This window comes from Canis aureus, chromosome 27 (genome assembly GCF_053574225.1).
Source record: "Canis aureus isolate CA01 chromosome 27, VMU_Caureus_v.1.0, whole genome shotgun sequence".
NCBI lineage: Eukaryota > Metazoa > Chordata > Mammalia > Carnivora > Canidae > Canis > Canis aureus.
The window spans coordinates 44,882,952-44,906,918 of record NC_135637.1 but is presented as its reverse complement, the minus strand read 5'-3'; the positions used below and the strand labels follow the sequence as shown (position 1 = coordinate 44,906,918).

The following is a 23,967-nucleotide window of genomic DNA, read 5'->3' as shown; positions in this document are numbered from 1 at the left end:
CAGTGGGCCACAGTCAGGGAAGGGGCCCCCGGGACACTGGGGATATAGCCTTCATTTAGCCCCGGGGGCCTGGAGGCTTCACTTTGCTCATGCCACACATGCGTCTTGCAGGCAACCTCCACCCCCAAATCCTCAGAAGGCAGGTCCAACAAGAAACCCTAGACTCCTAGGTAGAGCTGCCCCAAACAGCACAGCACCCCATCTCCTACAACTGCCCCTGATGTTTCCCGCAGCAGCACAGCAGGACAGTCTGACCTCATCCCAGAAGCTCCAGATTCGCCTGAGGTCCTCAGAGACGGCGAGCCACGAGATGCCTCGGCCTAGGTATGCAGCTTCGGTGGGGACTCAGAGGCTGGAAAGGCGTGAACTGGATGCACCTGGACAGAAGGAGAAGAAACACGCCTGGAGGATCTGTTCCCCTGGACGTGACATGGCAGGCCTCCACAACAAAAGACCTTTGTGCTTCTCACAAGCAGAATGGATCCCAGAGGACATGACAAAGGGACCCTCGGAGATGGACACCACACCCAGAGCGGGGGGTCCTCATCACTGCTGATGATGGACACTCTGAAAAGGAAGCAATGATACAGGCTGTCAGGCATGCATTTTTGGGGTGAGACTGGCCACCTGGAACTGCGTTCAGCAAGCAGCCCTCCTGGCTTTCCGCCTGTCTGCTGGAGGGGCTGTTCCTCCTCCAGCTCTCCGGTCCTCCCCTGGGGGGACCTGTCCTCGCAGTGAGCGGCGGCCTGGCTCCCATGGTCGAGGGCCAACCTGTTTGCAGGGTGGCCACTAAACGCCTCCCGTCTGGGACACATGTCTGCCTGCCTTGATTCCAGAGGCTGTCCCAGGATCCTTCTCATAACCATCACTTACCTATCCCGATACAAGCTGGTATTTTGGCAACTAGTAAAAAAGATCACTGGCTAACTCATCGGTTGGGAAAAGAGCGTGCAATACAGTGGAAGCTGCTGGACAACAAGTCTTGTCTGACCCCACACCCCCGTTGGAAAGTCCCGAGTCTCTGACAGTTTGGGTAACTCCTCACCCTTACTTTCCTTATTTTCTTTGACAATGTCACAGCAGGGAAAATACTATCATTTTCAATGTTTATTAATGTATTCCTCACACAATTTTAATGATTATTAATAGAACTATGAGTTAATACACTTGATTAATGTGATTGTTTCTGCTTTTATTTGTAAGGCCTTTTAAATAATAAGAATATCCCAAATTGCAAAAAAAAAAAAAAAGGCGGCAGGTGGGGGTGACTGGGTGGCGGTCAGTGAGGTGGGCACTTGGGATGAGCACTGCGTGTTATTCTGTATGTTGGCAAATTGAACACCAATAAAAAATAAATTTATTATGAAAAAAATAAAAAAAATAAAACCCTTAAAATAAATAGATAGATAAAACTCAAGCAAGCAAACGAAAAGCTGATTGGGAGGAGAAAAAAAGTAAACAATCTTGTGGAGCCAAAGACTTATTAATGTACATGGAAAGAGGACAAAGATTTAGTTTCTAACTCCAAGTATCAAAATACCTTCTCCATGAGGCAGTCCTGAAATTTTATTTTATAATCTTGATCTTTGTGGTATTTCAAGAGATGACATCTCTTAACTTTAAGAATGTCACAGAAGATTAATCCCATTTACACAAGATGAGTACTTCTCTGAGCAGTCGGTTTTCAACCTCAAGTCTTTTGGGTAGCTGAACCAACCCATAATTAAAGCGGTCTTTTCTCTGACATCGTAACTTTAGTTTTCACATGAATAATCCCATAAAGTTGCTTAGCTCCACTTGGGGAGACAGACACCGTAGAAAAGCCAAACTCAATGCCAGATACCATCCTTGTTACATTGGACTATTTTTAAGGTTAGAGTTATCAGTACTGGTAGGAGAGAGGACTAGGAGTAGGGTCGGGCTGTCCATTGGGGTGTAAGGAGCCCTGGGGCCAATTTCACTTAGTGACCACCCCAGAGAGGGGTGATGTAGAGAAGGCTCGTTCAAATTATCCTTGAAGTGATAAAGATTGGGGATGTCACAAGAAGACTAAAATTATCCTAGGGGATGGACTTTGAGGGTAGTATACAACTCTCTCAGCTTCTATTTGAAGCAAAATGGTCTGCCCCTGGCCCCCAACAATAGAGAACCAGTGCCTTGGTGTGTTGGTACAGTGCAGCTTTGAGCAGCACACATGCGCATTATACATTTAGGGAAGAGCATGCTAACTACCTTGGATGTTTCGGGAGATGCCAGCACTATGTGCTCAGCCCACTGGATCTCACGCCACTAGACACCAGGGGTGGGATCTACATGTCTCACAGGGTCAGGGGACAAGGTGCTAGTCCAACTAGCAGACTCCTTTCAGCTCCAAATGAAAATTATGGAACTGAGATACTGTTTCAATTCTGCTGTTTCAATTCACATTTCTCTTTAGAGATCACTCTAATGACTTTAAGATGCCTTGAAAGCCTAGAGCAGTATATTCTTAAATTGAGGGGTTATGAGAGGTTGATTGGTCTTTTGTCCGAGTTTAAGTCCCAGTGTGCAGCCAGTCCTCTAGGGATTCCAGTTCTGGTAATGGGTGTAGTGCATCTGTAGGTGGGCTCTGAAAAATATGCTGCTAAGAACGGACTGTCTACCCTGAACTGATTCATTTCATATGTTTTTAAAGATACTATTTGTTTGAGACAGAGAACAAGAGAGAGAGAGAGAGACCTTGAGCACAGAGGGGGAGAGAGAAGTAGACTCCCCACTGAGCAGGAAGCCTGACTCAGGGCTTGATGACCCATGATATTATGACCGGAGCCACCCAGGCTCCTCTAGTTTCAGATCTTTACCAACAGGTAATCTCATTATCATTAAAAGCCAGCTGCGTCCTTGATCATGTGGTATGGGAGATGAAAGCCCGTCCCCTCCTAATTCTAACCAATGTGTCATTCTCACGATTTAGGTGGTCAAGAGAAGAAAGGGAACGAACTTTTTCTGAGTGTCCACTAAGAGCCCATCTCTGTGCCAGGAATGTTATATATGATACCTTGTTCCACCTAATTTAATTATCGTGATTTTTAACCATAGTCCACATATAAGAAAACAGAGGCTCAGAGATATTAAGTAAATCATATAGAGTCATAGTGGGCAGGTGACAACAACAGGATTTGAAACCATGTTTGGCTGACTCCAAGACCATGACTTTATGGATAAATAGCAATGACTTCTCAGGAGTCCCTAGCAAATGCTACCAAGGAATTATAAGAAGGGGTCCTAGCTTTGCTAACTGAGAGGACCAATGAGAAAAACAACAGGCTTTTAGCATCTCTTAGCATCATTCTTGGCTCCCGTGCCCGACTGATACTGTTGGTGCCTTTTGTTGTTTCAGTGGTGTTGTTTCCACGATCCATTTGAGCCACCCGGGCACCCCAGGATATTTTTCTTTAACCCAGTGTACCTCGGTGCCAAATTCCCAACTTACCTCACTGACCATATATCCTTTACGTCTTTAGCGTGTTTCAGGGCTTTGGTCTGTTTCCCAGCATGATGGTGGGGTCTCTCTTTGGTGGCAAGTTCAACATAAAGATACTAAATGATCAGAGAATAGGGATCAGATGTTATAGAGACAAAACATTTGTTATTTAGTATTCAGTCATTTTCATTCACTTCTAACCCTTAAATGGGAGTGTCTCCTTGTTTTCGTCCTGATGTTTTCACGTATGATATGCATTTCTTTTCATTTGTTTCCCTCTGTTTCACATTCGGAAACACATACACACACATCCGAGTCACCTAATACCCTTACTGTTGAGTGTGGCCTGATCTAAATCCATGTGATAAAGAATGCTGATGGAAGAATGAGAGGATTCTAACAAAGCTCTCAACACATTCTCCCCCCATTTTGTCTGAATGCATAAAAGTGGTCACGAACAATAGATGGGTCCTACAGAAGGAATCAAGCAGTTCGGTCCACAGACCGTTCATCCACCCAATGACGAAAGTTGTACACGATTTAGAAAGACAGACGTGGTATTGCTTGCTTAGGTAAAACACAGCCACAGTTATGATGGCCCCAAAGAGAACTGCTTGAAGTTAAGGGCCACGAGGCTGCATCAAGGACAACCCAGTGTGACAATCTGTTGCTGGGCTGCAGTGGGCAAGTATACATAACCACCCACTGTGACGCCAGCGCTGCAGGTTTGTGAGGCTCTGCTTATGAATCTCGCCTGACTCTGAAGCTTCTACCCTCGCTTGGCTCTTCAAAGATCAGGAGTATCAGGAACTGAGGTGAAGACTGACTTCTGCTTTTTGCCTGCAGCCCTGTACAATACCTGGACATAAAATAGTCATTATCATTATTTCTGCTTTATTTGCATGTTATGGTCTCTGCTGAGAGATGCCTTTACTGCTTACTTCATAGAGAAATCGGGGATTGTCCTACTGTCCTACTGCAACAATCTTGGTTGCTGCTCAAAAAACCAATAATATATTTACCTCCTTAGCCCTCCCTTTCTTTTATCCTTTTTTTTCTTTTCTTTTCTCCTTTGTGTCAAACGAAGACACATTCTGTAGCTTGCCCATGATTCAAGCCTCCTACTGTGTTCTTGGGTCCTGCTCTCCCCTGTCCCATTCTAGGAGCCTCTGCCAGCAATTATCCGCTTCCCCTCTATATCTTCTCTATATCTTCGACCTTCCTGTTTCTTCAGTCCTTCATCTGCAAACAAAGTTTGCTCCCTTCCTTCACTAAGCCTTTTCCAATCTCTACCAATGATTTTGTTTCTTTCTACCTTTCACAGCCAAGCCGACTACGTATTTCTTCTTTTTCTCCTTAATTAATTTCTCAAGGTAACAGTATGGCTTCCGTGCAACCACACCAAGGTAGTCACTGTCCTTAGGACTGCCAAAAACTTCACAACGACCAAATGCAAGAAAGGTTCTCTGTAGCAACTGAAACTGCTCAGCTGTTTCATTCCTGAAAATGTTCTTCCCTGCTCCCCATCCTGGTGCTCTCTCCTAAGTGGCCTTCCTAGGAACTCCTCCATCTATGGTTCTGCCCTTCCCCAAGGTTGCCACTAGCTGGAGTCAGGGTTGGCTTCTTTTACCGGATACGTTCCCCTTGGGTAATCTCGTCTGTTCCTGTGACTTCAATCATTAATGTGAGATGGAGGATTTCCAAATGGATATATCCAGTGTTTCTCCTAAGTCAGGCCCAAATTTTCTTTTCTTTTTTTTTTATTGGTGTTCAATTTACTAACATACAGAATAACCCCCAGTGCCCGTCACCCATTCACTCCCACCCCCCGCCCTCCTCCCCTTCTACCACCCCTAGTTCGTTTCCCAGAGTTAGCAGTCTTTACGTTCTGTCTCCCTTTCTGATATTTCCCACACATTTCTTCTCCCTTCCCTTATATTCCCTTTCACTATTATTTATATTCCCCAAATGAATGAGAACATATAATGTTTGTCCTTCTCCAACTAACTTACTTCACTCAGCATAATACCCTCCAGTTCCATCCACGTTGAAGCAAATGGTGGGTATTTGTCATTTCTAATAGCTGAGTAATATTCCATTGTATACATAAACCACATCTTCTTTATCCATTCATCTTTCGTTGGACACCGAGGCTCCTTCCACAGTTTGGCTATCGTAGGCCCAAATTTTCAAAAATGTTCTGAACTTAACCATGTTCAATGCAGAATTTTTTATATTATCTCCATCTCCAGCCCAAATTTGCTTCCTTATCTATTTTCTCTACCTTGCTAAAAGACTCCTTGATCTCCCCGTCATGCAGACCAGACACTTGGGGGAGTCATCCTAGACTTTTCCCTCATTCCCACAACAAATGATCACGAGTTCGGGGCTCCTAACTTTGTGACAGCCTTTAAGTCTGACCCACCTTCTCCTTTTTCACAGATACAGCCCTAGTTCGGCCTCTTATATCATTTCTTCTCAACACATCTTCAAAAGCCTCCCAAAACACCTCCTCCGTTGGACCACTCATTCATCTTTCACAAGTCTGAGAAGGAGATTTACTTAAGGCTCTGATCTAATCATATCTTAATGCTCAGAAAGAATTCTTTTTTAATTAATTAATTAATTAATTTATGATAGTCACACACACACACACACACAGAGAGGCAGAGACATAGGCAGAGGGAGAAGCAGGCTCCATGCACCAGGAGCCCGACGTGGGATTCGATCCCGGGTCTCCAGGATCGCGCCCTGGGCCAAAGGCAGGCGCCAAACCACTGTGCCACCCAGGGATCCCGCTCAGAAAGAATTCTAATTCCACATATGAGAAAGGTCATATGATATTCGTCTTTTTCTGTCTGCATAGTTCACATTGCTTATGCCCTTGAGGTCCATTCAAGTTGTCACAAAGGGCAAACTTTCATTCATTCTGATATTTGTAGCTGCCTCCTACAGGACACCTCTTAGTCACTTGGCTCTGAAGGTCAAGGAAGCTTGTGCTCTTGATCCCATGAAACTCTTATAACAAAGAACACCCAGAAAGGAGCTCATAGCCCTGTCTGGGGTCTGATTTTTAAAACTGTAACCAGGAGACACCCCTCTAAGATCTAGGTCTGGTGGCTGGTATGGCTTACTCTTGTGGGTCCCCTAGGACTGTAACCAATGGAGAAAGAGTTCTTCAATAGCAACCACCCCCCAGGGCATAGCTAGAGAAAACAGAGTCAGGAGCTCAGTCTTCCTGTAAAGGAGGCGTGTTAGCTAATCGTTGTGACTGCAGCTTGAGGGGCAGGCTTCTAATTAAAAATGCATCTTGGGGCGGACTATAATCCTTTTCAGAGAATTTAGAGGACATATTCTATCATCGTCTTTAACCCTCTGGTGTGCTTCACAGTGCCAATATATCCTGGAAGGAAGATTTCTACACACCTGGTCCCTGGTTTATGCAGCTGCCACAGGGGATACCCCTTGATTGCCTGTCACTGGTAGCCTGGGGGGCTTGTATTCCTGAGTTCCACAGGACTATGGTAATTGGAAGGACAGTTTTTAGCAGGCTACCACCCCAAAGGCACTGCACAGACAGCATACTCGGGCAAATTCCCAGTCTTTCTGAGCAGGAGGCCTCTTTTCTTGTCCTAGATCTTTGGCCTGAGGGGTAGGTCTTAGGTCTGACACACATCTAGTGGTCAATAGAGCTGCTAAAAAGGAACGCAGGTTGTTGAATGACCTACAGTATTCATTCATGAATGAATGAATGAACATAGTAAGAATGTCACAAGAAGATGGAAAATATAGGAAACTATGGAATAGAAGACACAGAGCTGAATAATACAAAACTGAGCTGAAAAATACACTAGAGGGTTTCAACAGAAAATTATAGATAGGGCAGAAGATCAATTAACTTGAAGATAAGACAGGGAGCTCACCTAATCAGAACAGCAAAGGAGAAGGAATGAAAAAAAAAAAGTGAAGATAGCCTTATAAACTTGTGGATAGCATAAAATGGACTAACATTTGCATCATAGGGCTTCCCAAAGTAAAAAGAGAGAAAGGGACAGAAATCTTATTTGAAAAAATAATGGCTGAAATACTAAATTCCCTAACCAGGAGAAAAAAAACAGACATCCAGATCTAGGAAGCACAGAGGGTTTCAAATTAGGGGATCCCAAAGAAATAAACACCAAGACACATAATAATTAAAATGTTAAATTTAAAGACAAGAAGAAACCATTAAAAGTACCAAGAAAAAAATAATTCGTTACATACAATAGAACACACGCCTCTCCCTGCGGCCCCCCCCCCCCGCCATAAGAGTATCAGGTATTTTTCAGCAGAAACTTTGCAGACCAGAGGGAGTAACACAATACATTCGAACGGCTGAAAGAGAAAATCTTCTGACCGACACTAGTCTACTTGGCAAAGTTATCATTCAGAAGTGAAGGAGAGAGACTTTTCTAAACAAGCAAAAGCTAAAGGACTTTCTCACCATTAATACAGCCTTACAAAGGATGTTAAAGAAAAAAAAAAGCAGAAACAACCCAAGAGATGCTAAAGAGATTTCTTTCAATTGAAAAGAAAGGGTGCTAATTAGTGTTTAGAACACATATGAAGAATAGTTCTCACTGGAAAGGTGCATATGTGGTAAAAGACAAATAATAAAAATAACTGATTACAATTAAGTAAGGGATACACAAAAGAAAAACATGTAAAATGTGACATCAGGAACATAAAACATGGGGGGAAATAATGTTGAGCTTTACAATGGGATCAAACTTAAGTTGTTATCAACTTAAATAGACTGTTATAGAAGTTGCTTCACGATAGCCATAAAGGAAAAACCTATAGGAAATATGCAAAAGATGAAAAGAAAGAAATACAAGCATACCACTAAAATAAATCAAAGCACAAAGGAAGAGAGCAAGAGAGGAAGAAAGGAAGAGATCAAGACTATACGAACAGCCAGAAAACAATTAATAAAATAGCACTAAGCCTATAATACATAATCAATAACTAGTCAAAATGTAAATAGACTCAATTCCCCAATCAAAAGACAGAGTGGCGAAATGGATTAAAGAACAAAATCTACCAGGGCACCTGGGTAGCAAAGTCAGTTAAGCATCTGATTTTTGGTTTAAGCTCAGGTCATGATCTCAGGGATGTGGGATTGAACCCCAAGTCAGGTTACATGCTTGGCACAGAAACTGCTTGAGATTCTCCCTCTCCCTCTGCCCCTCCTGCTCACGCTTGTTTGCTCTTTCTCTAAAATAGGTGAATAAATCTTTAAAAAATAAAATAAAAATTAAGACCTATCTGTATGCTGCTTACAAGAGACTCACTTTATATGTAAGGACACAGAGAGACTAGAAGTGAAGAGGTAGGAAAAGATATTTTGTGCAAATGAAAACCAAAAGAAACGTGGAGGAGTAGCTATACTTATATGGACAAGACAGACTTTAATAAGAGACAAAGATGGGCATCATATAGTGATAAAGGAGCCAATTCAACAAAACATATAACATTTGTAAATATGCACCCAACATAGGAGCACCTAGATATATAAAGCAAATACTAACAGACCTAAGCAGAGAAACAGCAATACAATAATAGCTGGAGACTCTAATTTCGCACTTATGTCAATGCATAGATTATCCAGACAGAAAATCGATATGGAAACATTGGCCATACAGTAGACCAGATACTTAAAAATATTCCATCTAAAAGCATCAGAATACACATTCTTTTCAAGTGTAGGATACTGAACAACAACGGGACAAAGAAGAAATCAAAAGAGAAATAAAAAAAAAATCTTGAGACAAATGAAAATGTAACATACCAAAACTTACGGAATGCAGTTCTAAGGCGAAAGTTTATAACAATGCCTACCTCTAAAAACAAGGACATTTTCAAAAAGCAGCCCAACTTTACACCTAAAGGAACTTGAGAAAGAAGAATAAATAAGCCCAAAGTTAGAGAAAGGAAGGAAATAAAGATCAGGGAAGAAGTAAAATACAAACTAAAAATACAATGGAAAAGATCGATGAAAGAGCTGGTTCTTTGAAAAGATAAACAAACTCGACAAACCTAGACCTAGACTCACCAACTAAAAGAGAAAAACTCAGAATGAAAGAGGAGATGGAATACTGGATACCACAAAAATACAAAGTATCAAAGAGATTCCTATAAACAATGATGTGCTACACAAACCGGACAACTTGAAAGAAATAGATAAATTCCTAGAGGCATACAACACCCCAACACTGAATAATGGTGAAATAGAAAATCTAAACAGACCAATGATGAGGAAGAAGATGGAATCAATCATCAAAAACCTCCTAACAAACAGAAGTCCAAGATCAGAAGGCTTCATTGCTAAATTCTACCAAACATTCAAAGAATGAATACCAATCCTCTCAAAGTCTTTTAAAAAATAGAGGAGGTGGCTCAGTATTTTATCATGCTCACATCATTGTTCCAGTGAGGCAAGTGTGGGAGAAAAGGAATGACTAAAGGATAGCCAGTCTTATTCCTCAATGTGGATGCACAAGACACACAAAATCCTAACAGGAATTGGGAAAAGGAGAAATGGAAGATTTAAATAATTCTGAATCCAAATAGCCAAGAAAAATAAAGGTATTTCAGAGATCCCAATAACCATCTCAAGTTACCATACAATGTTTTACGACGTGGTAGCTGGAGGACAGGCGTGCTACTTAAAGCAGTGCTTTCCAACACTGGCTGCATATTAGAATCATTATTAGAATCATGGAGCAGCTAAAAGCACGCAGATGCCTACATGCAGAGAATCAGAAAGTCTGCTGTGAGGCTGGGGAGTCAGAGCCCACTCAAGGGGAGTTTAGAAATACTTCCCAGGTGGTTCTAATATATGGCCAGTGCAGAGAAGCACTTTGCTGAGATACAAGAACCTAGGCATTCCTGGCTAAGTGCTGGTGCCAGGGGAAGGGACGCAGGTAAGCTTTCAGCAAAGCAAATGGGCTCAATTTAGCATTTATGAAAGCTAAAGAACTTATCACCCTCTGCCGCTAGCTCACTAGGAGTGTAGGAAGCTGCACACCCCCACCCCCTCACTGCAGGCAACCTTTGGTGTGCCAGGACATCTTTAAGTCTAAGAGCATAAGTGATTCCTAATAGGCAGCCACTAAAACTATTGAAAATGGGGAGTCAGTCAAGTGGCCTGACTGCCAATGTGTGGCTTCGCTCAGTGAAGTCTGATGAAGCTACACGACAAAGATGAGTTGAACGAGAATAGCCAACTCATCTGTAATAAGAAAAGCATTTACATTTGTGGAACGCCCTTACCTTTAGAAAGCACATTTAATCACTGGCCAACATGGACATCTATTACAGCCAAGGCACTATGGGACACACATCTAAATAAGACGGGGTCCAACCCTCAAGGAACGAGGAATGGAGGGGAGAGCACAAGATCTATACCCAACTAGCTGTGATAGACTGGAAGCCCCGAGGCCAACTGACAATGAAACAAAATAGTTCAGAATTTGGTGTGTGGGCTGCAGAGCAGGGAGCCATGAAAGACTTTTCAAATGGCACCACCAAGGTTAGGGTTTCTGATGACAGGGATTAAAGAGCAAGTTTTGAAATAAATTAAATAAATTTGGTTTGGAGACCACAACAATAGTGTAACATAGGCCTTTCCAATTTATAAAATTAACTCTCTGCAGCTCCAGTCACAGGTAGTCAAGTACCAACATCCTTATCTTACCAAAAGGGGACAAAATAAGGAAACTGAGGCAAAACAAGGTCAACTGACTTGCTTAGTTAGACACGGTAGGCACTCCATAATTACATCAGAGGGGAGACTTTTTTTTTTTCTAAGCGCAGTTGCCTGTTTGACAGAGGAATAAGTCAGTTGCAGTGACAGGTTCAGCATCCTTACCTCGCTCAGCTGTGTCTTCAGTTCCTGTACTTTTCTGTATTCTGGAGTGTCAAGCACCACTTGGTATCTGTCTCACATCTTCCTCGCCTTATCAGTGTACAGGTAGTTAGACCTAAAGAAAAAAAAGAAAACAGAAGCACAAGTTAATCAGTCATTGAAAGAATTATATTGAGGCTGGTGACGTGGTAATGGAAGCTGTGCCAGGGTAGCTATGTGTCATGAAGATGTGCACTCGCCCAGAACTTGCGCACGTGCCGGCAGCGGACCATGTCAGGAATGTCACACAGGAAGCAGCCCAGTCCCGAGGATCTGCAAGTCCTCCTTATATTAAATCTGTGTGGCAGAAACAGAAATAAAGCTGGCCAGGATTAAATGCAAACCAGGAACCAATAAGAGTAGTGAGACCTTCATGTTGATACAGGTTTCATTTTGGTTGAACACGTCCACCCTATACTCTTAGTTGGCTTGCACTCAAATGAATCACAGGTTTTTAAATTTAATCCTGAGCTAAGGAAAATATTGCTATTTGTTGTTCTTATACTGATGGGAGGAAAGCATGGATTGAATGGAGTGGCCTTTCAGGAGATGGAAACATTTAAGGAGAAACAAACATGGGAGGAGGAAGTTGCTAATGAGTATGGGCATGGGGATGAGCAGGAGAAGGATACTACATGGGACCCAGGACGAGACGAGGTAGGGTGAGGGGCCGGTCATGGTTCAGTGTTGAATTCAGAGTGGTGGCCAGCAATGCTTGTAATTCCTAAACGTTCTTCCTACTACTGTTTCCGTGGTTGGAGAAATGCGGGGTCCCGCTTCCACACAATTTCACCTCCAAGCTGTATACCCAGTGTAGAAGGACTCAATGCAGCAGGCAGTTCAAAGATCACCAGTTGGCTTACATGTACACAGCCCCTTGGTATGAGCTTTTCTGAAAGACCCAGACGAGATGCTTACGTCACTGGTGATGTCTCCCACGTAGCGGCAACGGATCACTTGGGGTGTGTAAGGCAGTGAGATCACGTGGCCTTGCATCTTGAAGAAGTCTGATTTGTAGATCAACTGAAAAAATGGCCCAAAACACACACATCAGAGACCGCATGGCTGACATTCCTCCCGGGGTGCCACAGCCTGCCCTCTCTCTTAAGAAAATACTCACCTCACTGACAGCCTCTTGTGTCTTCTTGACTTGGCGGATTTCAGGTGTATCAGGAGTTGTGTGAATCTTGTCTTTCAGTCTGTGGTACAATTGTCCATACACGTGGATGGAACTGGAGAGTATGATGCTGAGTGAAATAAGTCAATCAGGGAGGACAAACATTTTATGGTCTCATTCATTTGGGGAATATAAAAAATAGTGAAAGGGAATAAAGGGGAAAGGAGAAAAAAATGAGTGGGTCATATCAGAAAGGGAGACAGAACATGAGGGACTCCGAACTCTGGGAAACGAACAAGGGGTGGTGGAAAGGGAGGTGGGTGGGGGGTGGGGGTGACTGGGTGACAGGCATTGAGGGGGGCCCTTGATGGGATGAGCACTGGGTGTTATGCTCTATGTTGGCAAATTGAACTCCAAAAAAAAAAAAAAACTGTCGACACTATCTCTACACTGGAAGCAAAACCACTGCAGGTATTTAGTGTGGGAAGATGAGGGCAACTGTTGACTAATCAATAATCAAATATTCTACACAAAGAGCCATTAGAGGAGCAATTAAGGATCAAGGAAGTGTCTGACAGGAAAAAAGAGGAAATGGTACTTATTTTAGTTAGGTGAAGAATTCTGAGCATAAAGTCTTCCACATTCTATCAGATGGTTGGATATGGTCAGATATACAGGCCAACCATGTATATAGAAAACCAGGGTCACGAATTAGACTAAAATGCAAATTCATTAGTAAATGTTTCATAACGAATCTCAAAAAAGGAATTAATTTACATCATAATCTGTGAATTGGGATTGACAATGGCATTGCCAAATACAAAAAGACGTCACCGATGGATACAAACACCAAAATGGTAACAAAAAGGACCCTCTCATTCCTTGATGATACAGAGATTTCTAACTAACATATAGTACAAAGCCATGGCCTCTGAAACTCAATACCCCCCCGCCCCCCCCCGCAGAATCAACATTCACTGTACCTCACTGGTAACATTGTTCACCCTCTGGACATGGACAAATGGGATTTCTTTAGGGCCAAGTGTGTATCTGTGTGCCTTGATGTGTTCCCACTCTTCTCTGTATTTGTACTGGGAAGGCAGAGTCAGAACGAGTTCGCTGCTGGGTCACAAAGAGTAGCTGTACATTCCTCACACAGGAAGGAGCTGCTGCTTACATTTGAAAATCACTCTCCATGGATTAAGTACAAGAAAAAGTCAGGGACAAAATGTCACCAGTAAACAGGACCTTGGCAATTATTTTCTTGGCTATATAAGCCAGGTGCAGAGAGGAATAAAATTCAGTGTTGCCTAGAAAAACCTGCTGGCAGGCAGCTATGAAAATAAAAGGGAAACCGTGTGTTTTTATGTTTTTTAAAAATTTTTTCTTGGTGTTAAATTTGCCAACATAGAGAATAACACCCAGCGCTCATCCCATCAAGTGCCCCCGTCAGTGCCTGTCACGCAGTCACCGCCAACCACCGCCCACCACCCCTAGTTCGTTTCCCAGAGTTAGGAGTCTCTCATGTTCTGTCTCCCTCCCTGATATTTCCCACTCGTTTTTTCTCCTTTCCCCTTTATTCCCTTTGACTATTTTTTATATTTCCCAAATGAATTAGACCATAGGATGTTTGTCCTCCTCCGACTGACTTAATTCACTCAGCATAATATCGTCCAGTTCCATCCACGTTGAAGCAAATGGTGGGTATTTGTCATTTCTAATGGCTGAGGAATATTTCATTGCATACATAGACCACATCTTCTTTATCCATTCATCTTTCGATGGACACCGAGGCTCCTTCCACAGGTTGGCTATTGTCGACATTGCTGCTATAAACATTGGGGTGCAGGCATCCCAGCATTTCACTGCTTCTGTATCTTTGGGGTCAATCCCCAGCAGTGCAATTGCTGGGTCGTAGGGAAGATCTGTTTTTCACTCTTTGAGGAACCCCACACAGTTTTCCAGAGTGGCTGCACCAGTTCACATTCCCACCAAGAGTTCAGGAGGGTTCCCCCTTTCTCCACATCCTATGATTTGTAGTCTCCTGCCTTGTTAATTTTCGCCATTCTCACTGGTGTGAGGTGGTATCTCATTGTGGTTTTGATTTGTATTTCCCTGATGGCAAGTGATGCAGAGCATTTTCTCATGTGCGTGTTGGCCATGTCTATGTATTCCTCTGTGAGATTTCTGTTCCTGTCTTTTGCCCATTTCATGATTGGATTGGTTGTTTCTTTGCTGTTGAGTTTAGGAAGTTCTTTATAGATCTTGGATACTAGCCCTTTATCTGATATGTCATTTGCAAATATCTTCTCCCATTCTGTAGGTTGCCTTTTAGTTTTGTGGACTGTATCCTTTGCTGTGCAAAAGCTTCTTACCTTGATGAAGTCCCAATAGTTCACTTTTGCTTTTGTTTCTCTTGCCTTCGTGGATGTATCTTGCAAGAAGTCACAGTGGGCGAACTCAAAAATGGTGTTGCCCATGTTCTCCAGGATTTTGATGGAATCTTGTCTCACATTTAGATCTTTCATCTGTTTTGAGTTTATCTTTGTGTATGGTGCAAGAGAGTGGTCTAGTTTTGTTCTTCTGCATGTGGATGTCCAATTTTCCCAGCAGCATTTATTGAAGAGACTGTCTTTTTTTCCAGTGGATAGTCTTTCCTACTTTGTCGAATATTAGTTGACCATAAAGTTGAGGGTCCACTTCTGGATTCTCTATTCTTTTCCATTGATCTATGTGACTGCTTTTGTGCCAGGACCACACTGACTTGATAACCACAGCTTTGTAGTACAACCTGGAATCTGGCATTGTGATGCCCCCAGCTATGGCTTTCTTTTTTAATATTCTCCTGGCTATTAGGGGTCTTTTCTGATGCAACACAAATCTGAAAATAATTTGTTCTAACTCTCTGAAGAAAGTCCATGGTATTTTGCTGGGATTGCATTAAACATGAAAATTGCCCTGGGTAACGTTGACATTTTCACAATATTAATACTTCCAATCCGTGAGCATGGAATATTTTTCCATCTCGTTGTGTCTTCCTCAAATTATTTTAGAAGTGGTCTGTAGTTTTTAGGGTGTGGATCCTTTATCTCTTTGGTTAGGTTTCTTCCTAGGTATCTTATGCTTTTGGGTGCAATTGTAAATGGGATTGACTCCTTAATTTCTCTTTCTTCAGTCTCATTGTTAGCGTGTACAAATGCCACTGACTTCTGGGCATTGATTGTGTATTCTGCCATGCTCCCAAATTGATGTATGAGTTCTAGCAATCTTGGGGTGGAGTCTCTTGGGTTTTCTATGTAGAGTATCATGTCATCAGCAAAGAGGGAACGTTTGACTTCTTCTTTGCCAATTTGAATGCCTTTTATTTCTTTCTGTTGTCTGATTGCTGAGGCTAGGACTTCTAAGACTATGTCAAATAGCAGTGGTGAGAGTGGACATCCCTGTCTTCTTCCTGATCTAAGGGGAAAGGCTCCCTGTGCTTCCCCATTGAGAATGATATGTGCTGTGGGCTTTTCGTAGATGCCTTTTAAGATGTTGAGGAATATTCCCTCTATCCCCACAATCTGAAGAGTTTTGATCGGGAATGGATGCTGTATTTTGTCAAATGCTTTCTCTGAATCTATTGAGAGGATCATATGGTTCTTGTTTTTTGTCTTTCTGATATGATGAATCACATTGTTTTATGAGTGTTGAACCAGCCTTGCGTCCGGGGATACTTCCGTCTTGGTAATGGTGAATAATCTCCTTAATGTACTGTTGGATCCTATTAGCTAGTATCTTGTTGCGAATTTTTGCGTCCATGTTCATCAGGAGTATGGGTCTATAACTCTCCGTTTTGGTGGGGTCTTTGTCTTGTTTTGGAATTAAGGTGATGCTGGCCTCGTAGAACGAGCTTGGATGTATTTCATTTCTATCTTTCTGAACAGCTTTAGTAGAATAGGTATGGGTTTTTTTTTTTTTTTTTGGTTTCTTCTTTAAACGTTGGAATAAATTCCCCAGGGAAGCCATCTGGCCCTGGACTTTTGTGTCTTGGGAGGTTTTTGATGACTGCTTCAATTTCCTCCCTGGCCTGTTCAGTTTTTCTATTTCTTCCAGTTCCAGTTTTGGTAGTTTGCGGCTTTCCAGAAATGCGTCCATTTCTTATAGATTGCTGAATTTATTGGCGTATAGCTTCTCATGTTTTTAAAATTGTTTGTATTTCCTTGGTGTTTGTAGTGATCTCTCCTTTCTCATTCATGATATTATTAATATGAGTCTTCTCGCTCTTCTTTTAATAGGGCTGGCTAATGGTTTATCTATCTTACTAATTCTTCAAAAGAACCAACTCCTGGTTTTGTTAATCTGTTCCATAGTTCTTCTGATATCTATTTCATTGAGTTCTGCTCGAATGTTAATTTGTCAAATCTCTTCTTCTGCTGGGTGTAGGATCTATTTGCTCTTTTTCATCTAGCTCCTTTAGGTGTAAGGTTAACTTCTGTATTTGAGTTCTTTCCAATTTGTGGATGGCTGCTTGCATTGAGATATATTTCCCCCAAGGACTGCTTTTGCTGTATCCCAAAGATTTTGAATGGTTTTATCTTCATTCTCATTAGTTTCCATGAATCTTTTTAATTCTTCCTTAATTACCTGGCTCACCCTTTCATCTTTTATCAGGATGGTCCTTAACGTGTTTGAAGTACTCCAAACTTCTTGTTGTGATTTAGTTCTAATTTCAAGGTATCATCCTCTGAGAATAAGCAGGGGATGATCCCAATCTTTTGGTATCGGTTCAGATCTGAGTTGTGATCCAGTATGTGGTCTATTCTGGAGAAAGTTCCATGTGCACTTGAGAAGAATGTGTATTCAGTTGCATTTGGATATAAAGTTATGTAGTTATCTGTAAAATCCGTTTGGTCCAGTCTATCATTTCGAGCTCTCGTTTCTTTGACATGTACTTAGAAGACCTATTTAGTGTAGAAAGCGCTAGATTGAAGTCACCAAGTATAAGTGTATTATGATCTAAATATGTCTTAACTTTGGTTATTAATTGATTGATATATTTGGCAGCTCCCACATTCGGGGCATATATATTGAGGATTGTTAAGTCTTCTTCTTGGATAGATCCTTTAAGTATGATACAGTGTCCCTCTTCATCTCTCACTACAGTCTTTGGGATAAATTTCAGTTTATCTGATATAAGGATGGCTACCCCTGCTTTCTTGTGAGGACCATATGATTGGTACGTGGTTCTCCAACCTTTTATTTTCAGGCTGTAGGTGTCCTTCTGTCTAAAATGAGTCTCTTGTAGACAGCAGATAGATGGGTCCTGCTTTTTTATCCAGTCTGAAACCCTGTGCCTCTGTATGGGGTCGTTAAGCCCATTCACGTTCAGTTACTATTGAAAGATATGAATTTAGTGTCATCATGATACCTATTCAGTCCCTGTTTTTGTGGATTGTTCCATTGGACTTCCTCTCCAAGAGGAATTTTAAGAGTCCCCCTTAAAATTTCTTGCAGAGCTGGTTTCCTGGTCACATATTCTTTCAGTTCCTGCCTATCTTGGAAGCTGTTTATCTCTCCTATTGTGAATGAGAGCCTTGGATAAAGTATTCTTGGCTGCATGTTCTTCTCATGTAGGACCCTGAATATATCCTGCCAGCCCTTTCTGGCCTGCCTGGGTCTCTGTGGAGAGGTCTGCTGTTAATCTAATATTCATCCCCATAAAAGTTAGAGATTTCTTGTCTCTTGCTGCTTTAAGGATCTTCTATTTATCTTTGGAATTTGCAAGCTTCACTATTAAATGTCGAGGTGTTGAGCGGTGTTTATTCATTTTAGGTGGGGGAAGGCCTGTGTTTTTAGTCCCAGCACAGCTTGGAAGTTAGGACCTGCAGGGAAGAGAGGAGCGACTATTTTTGAGGCCAACAAGTGGCTTTCCAGATGGATTTACCAGAAAAAAAAGACATATTAGGTGGTTGGATCTGCAAGTGTCTGATTTGGATACTGTAGGTTTGGGTCTTTGGTTTTGTGTACTGGCTGGCCGGCAAGCTTGGGTCCCAAGACTCCGAAGGCAGCAGAAGAGGGCTGCAGGCTGTGTGCAGCGCCCCCGGGCTCTGCCCTGCATGGGGCTCCCTAGCATCCCCAGCATCCCTGCAGGGTGGTGGGAGCCACTGGGCTAGGAAGCCCCAGATAGCAGGAGCCCCTTCACCCCCAGCTTTCTGCTCAGTGTGCAGAGGGCATGTGGTGGGGCCAGTATCGGAGCCAGCTAGCCCACAAGCAGTCCTGTCTGCCCAAGGGACGCACACAACATCCTGTCCCCAGGCAGCTGCAGCCGCCCATGGGGTGCCTGGGGTCACAGGGATGCTCCTACGCTTCTTGAGGCAAAGGCGCCGTGATGACCACACTCAGCGGGGGCCTCCACACACACCCCCGGCCCCCAGGGGCCCAGGTCAGTGCCCCTCCCCTGGCAGGCCATGGTGCGGGGAGGCACCTACATAGGTGATCTGGTAGTGCTTTTCCCTGGAATGCTGGAAGGCGGCTGTGTCACCAGGGAGCCGGTATCCTGTGCGCTGGTCACGTCGGCCGGCACCTGGGTACAGGTCCTGTGGAGGGCGAGGGGTCAGGCTGCGCCGGGGCCCATTGAGTCATGCGCATCGCACGCGGCCCATGCCAGGCTTTCGGTCGGGATGCAGCGTGTTCTTGTTTACCAGGCCGATGTCATGAGGAGTCAGAGGAGTTCAAAGGGCCAGGTAACTAATGCATCATCCTTGACCCCCTGCTTCGAAACCGACAGGTGCCTGCGTGCTCCACTGCCCAGGCCTTGGGCTCAGGTCACATCTCTGAGCCCATCAGTCTCCCTGCTCGACCCCCACCCTCCTCGCTAATGCTCCCTCGCTTCCACTCTGTCGAGTAAATAAACCAAATCTTTAAGAGAGAGAGACAGAGAGCGAGAGAGATGCCTGGGGGTGCTCAGGGTGTGACGCTGGGTCATGGGATTGAGTCCCCAACGGGTTCCCGCAGGGAGCCTGCTTCTCCCTCTGCCTGTGTCTCTGCCTCTCTCTGTCTCTCTCATGAATAAATAAAACCTTAAAAAAGAGAGTGAGCGAGTGAACGATGAGTGAAGGGGCCCATAGGAAATAATTCTTCTATGTTTTGAACGTATGCCCAATTACCTGCATGGAATCGAGCAAGAAAACGGGAGCAGTAGAGAGAACAGGCAGTCAGTGCCGCCTGTGTCGTGAACCCTTAGGTGGCATTCACATCATCACAGTCCCGGAGACAGTCATAATGATAAGGCACATCCCTGGAACCCCATTCCTCCAATAAACACAGTGTCAGGCCATGAAGAGGTCACGATTCCCCAATCCCTGGCAGATGGGGGAAAGGAGTTTCTGACCATGATCCTAAATAGCCTGTCTTTGGGGGGGAGATCCAGGAGTAGGAATAGTATCAGAGACATCAAAGAGCAAATGTTTTTCAATATTCAGTACAGGAGAGTGACATCAAAGAGGGAAACCAATGTTGCCTGAGCAGGTAACACCCAAAAGGGATATTAAGTACGTGAGTGGAATCCAGGTCTTTCTCTTCTGAATTCCAACAGTAATTTCTAGCCCTTTCTCTTACTACTAGTAGTCCCTTATGATTATGTGTCTTCTCTTTGTCATCTTGGTTTTAAGTTGTTTGAGAAAGGTTGGCTTTCTTTCTCCCTCGTATCTTGTAAATGTAAATGCAATGTTGCTCTAAGAATGCCCATTGCTTGCGTGGTGTAAGAATCCCACCAACCAGGAGGGAAGACAGACTGTGTACTGTTTGGGTTTTTTCTTTGTTTTTTAACTCAGGTGAATGGAATAGCATTGACAACTGAGAAGGTCAGGCTGAGATAAAGCACAAGCCAAGGAGGTTTCTGCAAAAGCCAGTGGCCTGGCCCTCGGAGGCCGCCGCTTAGACTTCTGCTGCCCCCTGCACTGGGTTCTCACTGCTCACCTCACTCTGGAGCTTGTGTGCATGAAGGGCCCATCCAGTTCCATGGTTTTCATAGTTGCAGCCACCTTGCCTCTGACGCTATCCATGTAGTCATGGTGGTAGATGGCCTGTGTCAGATAGAAGAGGGGTCAGCTGATTCTGATCACAGCAGCATCATTGGAAAGAAGCAAAGTAAATGGAAACCTAAGTCTCTCTTAAAGGAAGGAAGGAAGGAAGGAAGGAAGGAAGGAAGGAAGGAAGGAAGGAAGGAAGGGAGGGAGGGAGGGAGGGAGGGAGGGAGGGAGGGAGGGAAAGGGGAAGGGGAAGGGGAAGGGGAAGGGGAAGGGGAAGGGGAAGGGGAAGGGGAAGGGGAAGGGGAAGGGGAAGGGGAAGGGGAAGGGAAGTAGGTAGGTAGGTTTCCCTTTGCCTCAACAACTGATCCATCATTGTCTTGTCCACAGGCTCGCAGGCATGTGGACCCCGCAGCATGAGAGAAGCAGAGGACATGGCTCAGCAAAGGGAGGGAACAGCGGCTATGGTACGGCTCTAAGTTTCAAAACAATGGGTTTTTACATTCTAACTCGCTGGTGGGATTTGATATTTACTTACTAATTTGCGGGCTTAGTTAAAAGAAAATAAAAGAGCAGCCGTGTGCTGGCTCTGCCCCCCAAGTCAGAGAGTGGATGTGGCATGGGGCCGAGGCTTGGGCACCGGGCCTTCCCAGACCACGGACGAGGGGCCCCACGAAACCCACACCGCTCACTGCACGGCCTGCCCCCTCCTCACCCTGCCATGACCAGCTCTAATTTTCCAGAGGGCTGACCAGCAAGATACAACTGCTGCTCTTGACACGAGGCCTCAAAAAACAACTTTAAAGCAAAAAACTCTAAAACACTGAGTATTCCATAGTTATAGCATTTCTACCTCCACCTTGGGAACTGATTGAACACACCAGGTTTTAGGAAATATGAGCAGAACCATAAGTACTATCTAGGACACTAACTCTGGTCTCCCAGTTAGCAAAAGCCACTTACTTTTTCTTTTCTTTTTTTTTTTTTGCCACTTCTGTTTGAGTGGTGGCCCCATTTATTACTGTCCACACGACTTCCCCACGGGGACTTACATCACTCAGTTGTTTCCCACTTTTCACAGCCTGCACATAGACTTGTGTGTCTGTGACCAACTTGTAGCCATTCCTGGTCTTCTGTGTGTGAGATTTGTACTTGATCTGCCAAGAGGAATAAAAGAAGCCTGTGGTAGACCGTTTACGGTTCTAGAAATTGCTGCTTTCATGGAGGGTTTGGTTGCTTTTAACTCATGACATTTACTTTCATTAGCACATATTCAATCGACCAGGAGGCATTTGAATTTTAGGACAATCTGCATAATCGATGCTTATAGTCCTATGGAGCTTCTAGAGCCTTCTAGCAGGCTTGACAACTGCTCTTCTAGGAACATTTACGCATTTTTACTGAAACCTTTATTACAGTGTTAATTTGCTTAGCAAATTCTCTCTTTATAAATAGGTCCTGTCTATAGCGTCACAAACACCTCACAAGTGAGATTTCCCTAATAGGAGAATCATGTGCTTGATAGATCTGAAATAGTCCAAATGTAGAGAGAGGTTCCAGGGAAGGACAACAGGACAGCTCGACCGTGTTGTTGAATAGAGAGCTACGCGCATTCCAAGAAACAGCCGTTCCCTGCTCCTTAGCATTCTTCTCCAGATCAGCCATCCTCAACACCATTTAAGACATAGCTGGTCTGTGACAATGTACATAACTCCCCCTTTGACTTAGACTACGTAGAAAAGGAAATACACTTTAAAAAAAAAACCATAAGATAGGGCAAACTCACATGGTTACATAGAACATAAGCATGCTTGGCATGAAGAATTTCAGGAATGTCCGAGATGTAGCATCCAATGCCTTTTAGCCAGTTGAGGTCATCCTTGTATACAATCTAAAGATTGCGGTGGATAGAGGGAATTAGAAAAAAGAAACTGACCGTAACTCAAACACCAAAAACACAGACACCCAGTGGGCCTGGGAGGACTTTATCGAATGACATTCGAAAGGTGTTATGCAATGAGGCTGTGGGTGCCATGAAAACACTGGCACACAGAGCCCTGCTTCCAGGGACAGACCCATGGGTACAGAGGACAGCAACGCTGGAAGAAGGCCAGGGTACATGCAGGTGGGTCTGCTTCCCCTCAGGATGGGCATGTGGAGGCAGCGCGGGGGACCTTCACAAGCAGTGGGCTTACGTTGCTGTAGATCTGATCTGTGACTTTCCTGATGTGGCTGTTGACTTGCAAGTCAGGGTGGCAAATCCACTCACAGAGGTGTAGGCAGTAATCAATCTCACTGCCTTTCTTCTGAGATTCCTTAGCAGTAACCATTCCACCATGTCAGGCACGATGTGGATTCTCATCTTGTTCTTTTCATAAACTGATTTATATAGGTGCTGGGAAGATAAAATAATATGCCAATTATGTAGGAAATTGTGCAAGGTCTCAAGGCAATCTGGTTCTTAAATCCTTCTTATACACCAGAGAAGTCGAGGTAAAGAATGTATGGCAATCAGGTGGGATCTGGTAAATATTAAATTAATTCCGTATACTGTCTAACAAAGTCTTTTACTAAATACGCATCTCTAGGCCAGAAGGCATTGAAAAATTTTATTGGACCACTAGCATTTAAACGAATGGAATAGAATTGAAAAGATCAGAGTGTATTGTCTTTAGTTTGGCAGTACATAGTCTTCTGTCATATGTCAGAAGGAAGTCACATAAACGTCAGCTGTGTGTGTGTGTGTGTGTGTGTGTGTGTGTACTTGATACAACATTCTCACTGGTAAAAAACAGGGTTTGAGAAATACTGATCTAAAATGCTATGTAAGGGACGCCTGGGTGGCTCAGCAGTTGAGCATCTGCCTTCGGCTCAGGGTGTGATCCTGGGATCTGGGATCGAGTCCCACATCGGGCTCCTTGTGGGGAGTCTGCTTCTCCTTCTGCCTGTGTCTCTGTCTCTCATGAATAAATAAAATCTTTAAAAAATAAAATAAAATAAAATGCTATGTAAAAGGTTCACAATTAAGAGGTAAAAGTCTCTAAAGGAGGTTAACTTCTGAAAGAGAACTAGCTTCTTAGGACTGCAATGAAGGTTATAGGTAATTTTACAATAAAAGGCTTTACTTAAGAACATTCTGGGCATAAAGGGTTGAAGTTCATAAACTTTTTTTAAATATATTTTTTATTTATTTATGATAGTCATACAGAGAGAGAGAGAGAGAGGCAGAGACACAGGCAGAGGGAGAAGCAGGCTCCATGCACCGGGAGCCCGACGTGGGATTCGATCCCGGGTCTCCAGGATCGCGCCCTGGGCCAAAGGCAGGCGCCAAACCGCTGCGCCACCCAGGGATCCCCGAAGTTCATAAACCTTAATACGATATCTAGATAGCTCATTGTAATTTTAGATTTTCTTTTACAATATACACAAA

General features: G+C 43.6%; 1 protein-coding gene across 1 annotated transcript; it reads right to left on the bottom strand.

Annotated features, from left to right (window-relative positions):
* Positions 1-235: 235 nt before the first annotated feature.
* Positions 236-22,867, bottom strand: LOC144299621 (nebulin-like). Its single transcript, XM_077875013.1, has 9 exons — positions 22,733-22,867; positions 22,324-22,428; positions 21,590-21,694; positions 20,488-20,594; positions 12,532-12,658; positions 12,330-12,434; positions 11,376-11,487; positions 3,473-3,579; positions 236-377 (listed from the first exon to the last, which is right to left on the bottom strand). The coding sequence occupies exons 1-7, from the start codon at positions 22,865-22,867 to the stop codon at positions 11,482-11,484; spliced, it is 690 nt and encodes a 229-aa protein (XP_077731139.1). The 3' UTR covers positions 236-377; positions 3,473-3,579; positions 11,376-11,481.
* Positions 22,868-23,967: the final 1,100 nt, after the last annotated feature.

Excerpts from the sequence above, each read along its gene's own strand:
- LOC144299621 (XM_077875013.1), bottom strand. The coding sequence starts at position 22,867 with ATGGTTACTGCTAAGGAATCTCAGAAGAAAGGCAGTGAGATTGATTAC. Across the intron at positions 22,429-22,732 it reads CAGATCAGATCTACAGCAAC|ATTGTATACAAGGATGACCT; the intron begins GTAAGCCCACTG and ends CGCAATCTTTAG. Across the intron at positions 20,595-21,589 it reads GTGGGAAACAACTGAGTGAT|GCCATCTACCACCATGACTA; the intron begins GTAAGTCCCCGT and ends TATCTGACACAG.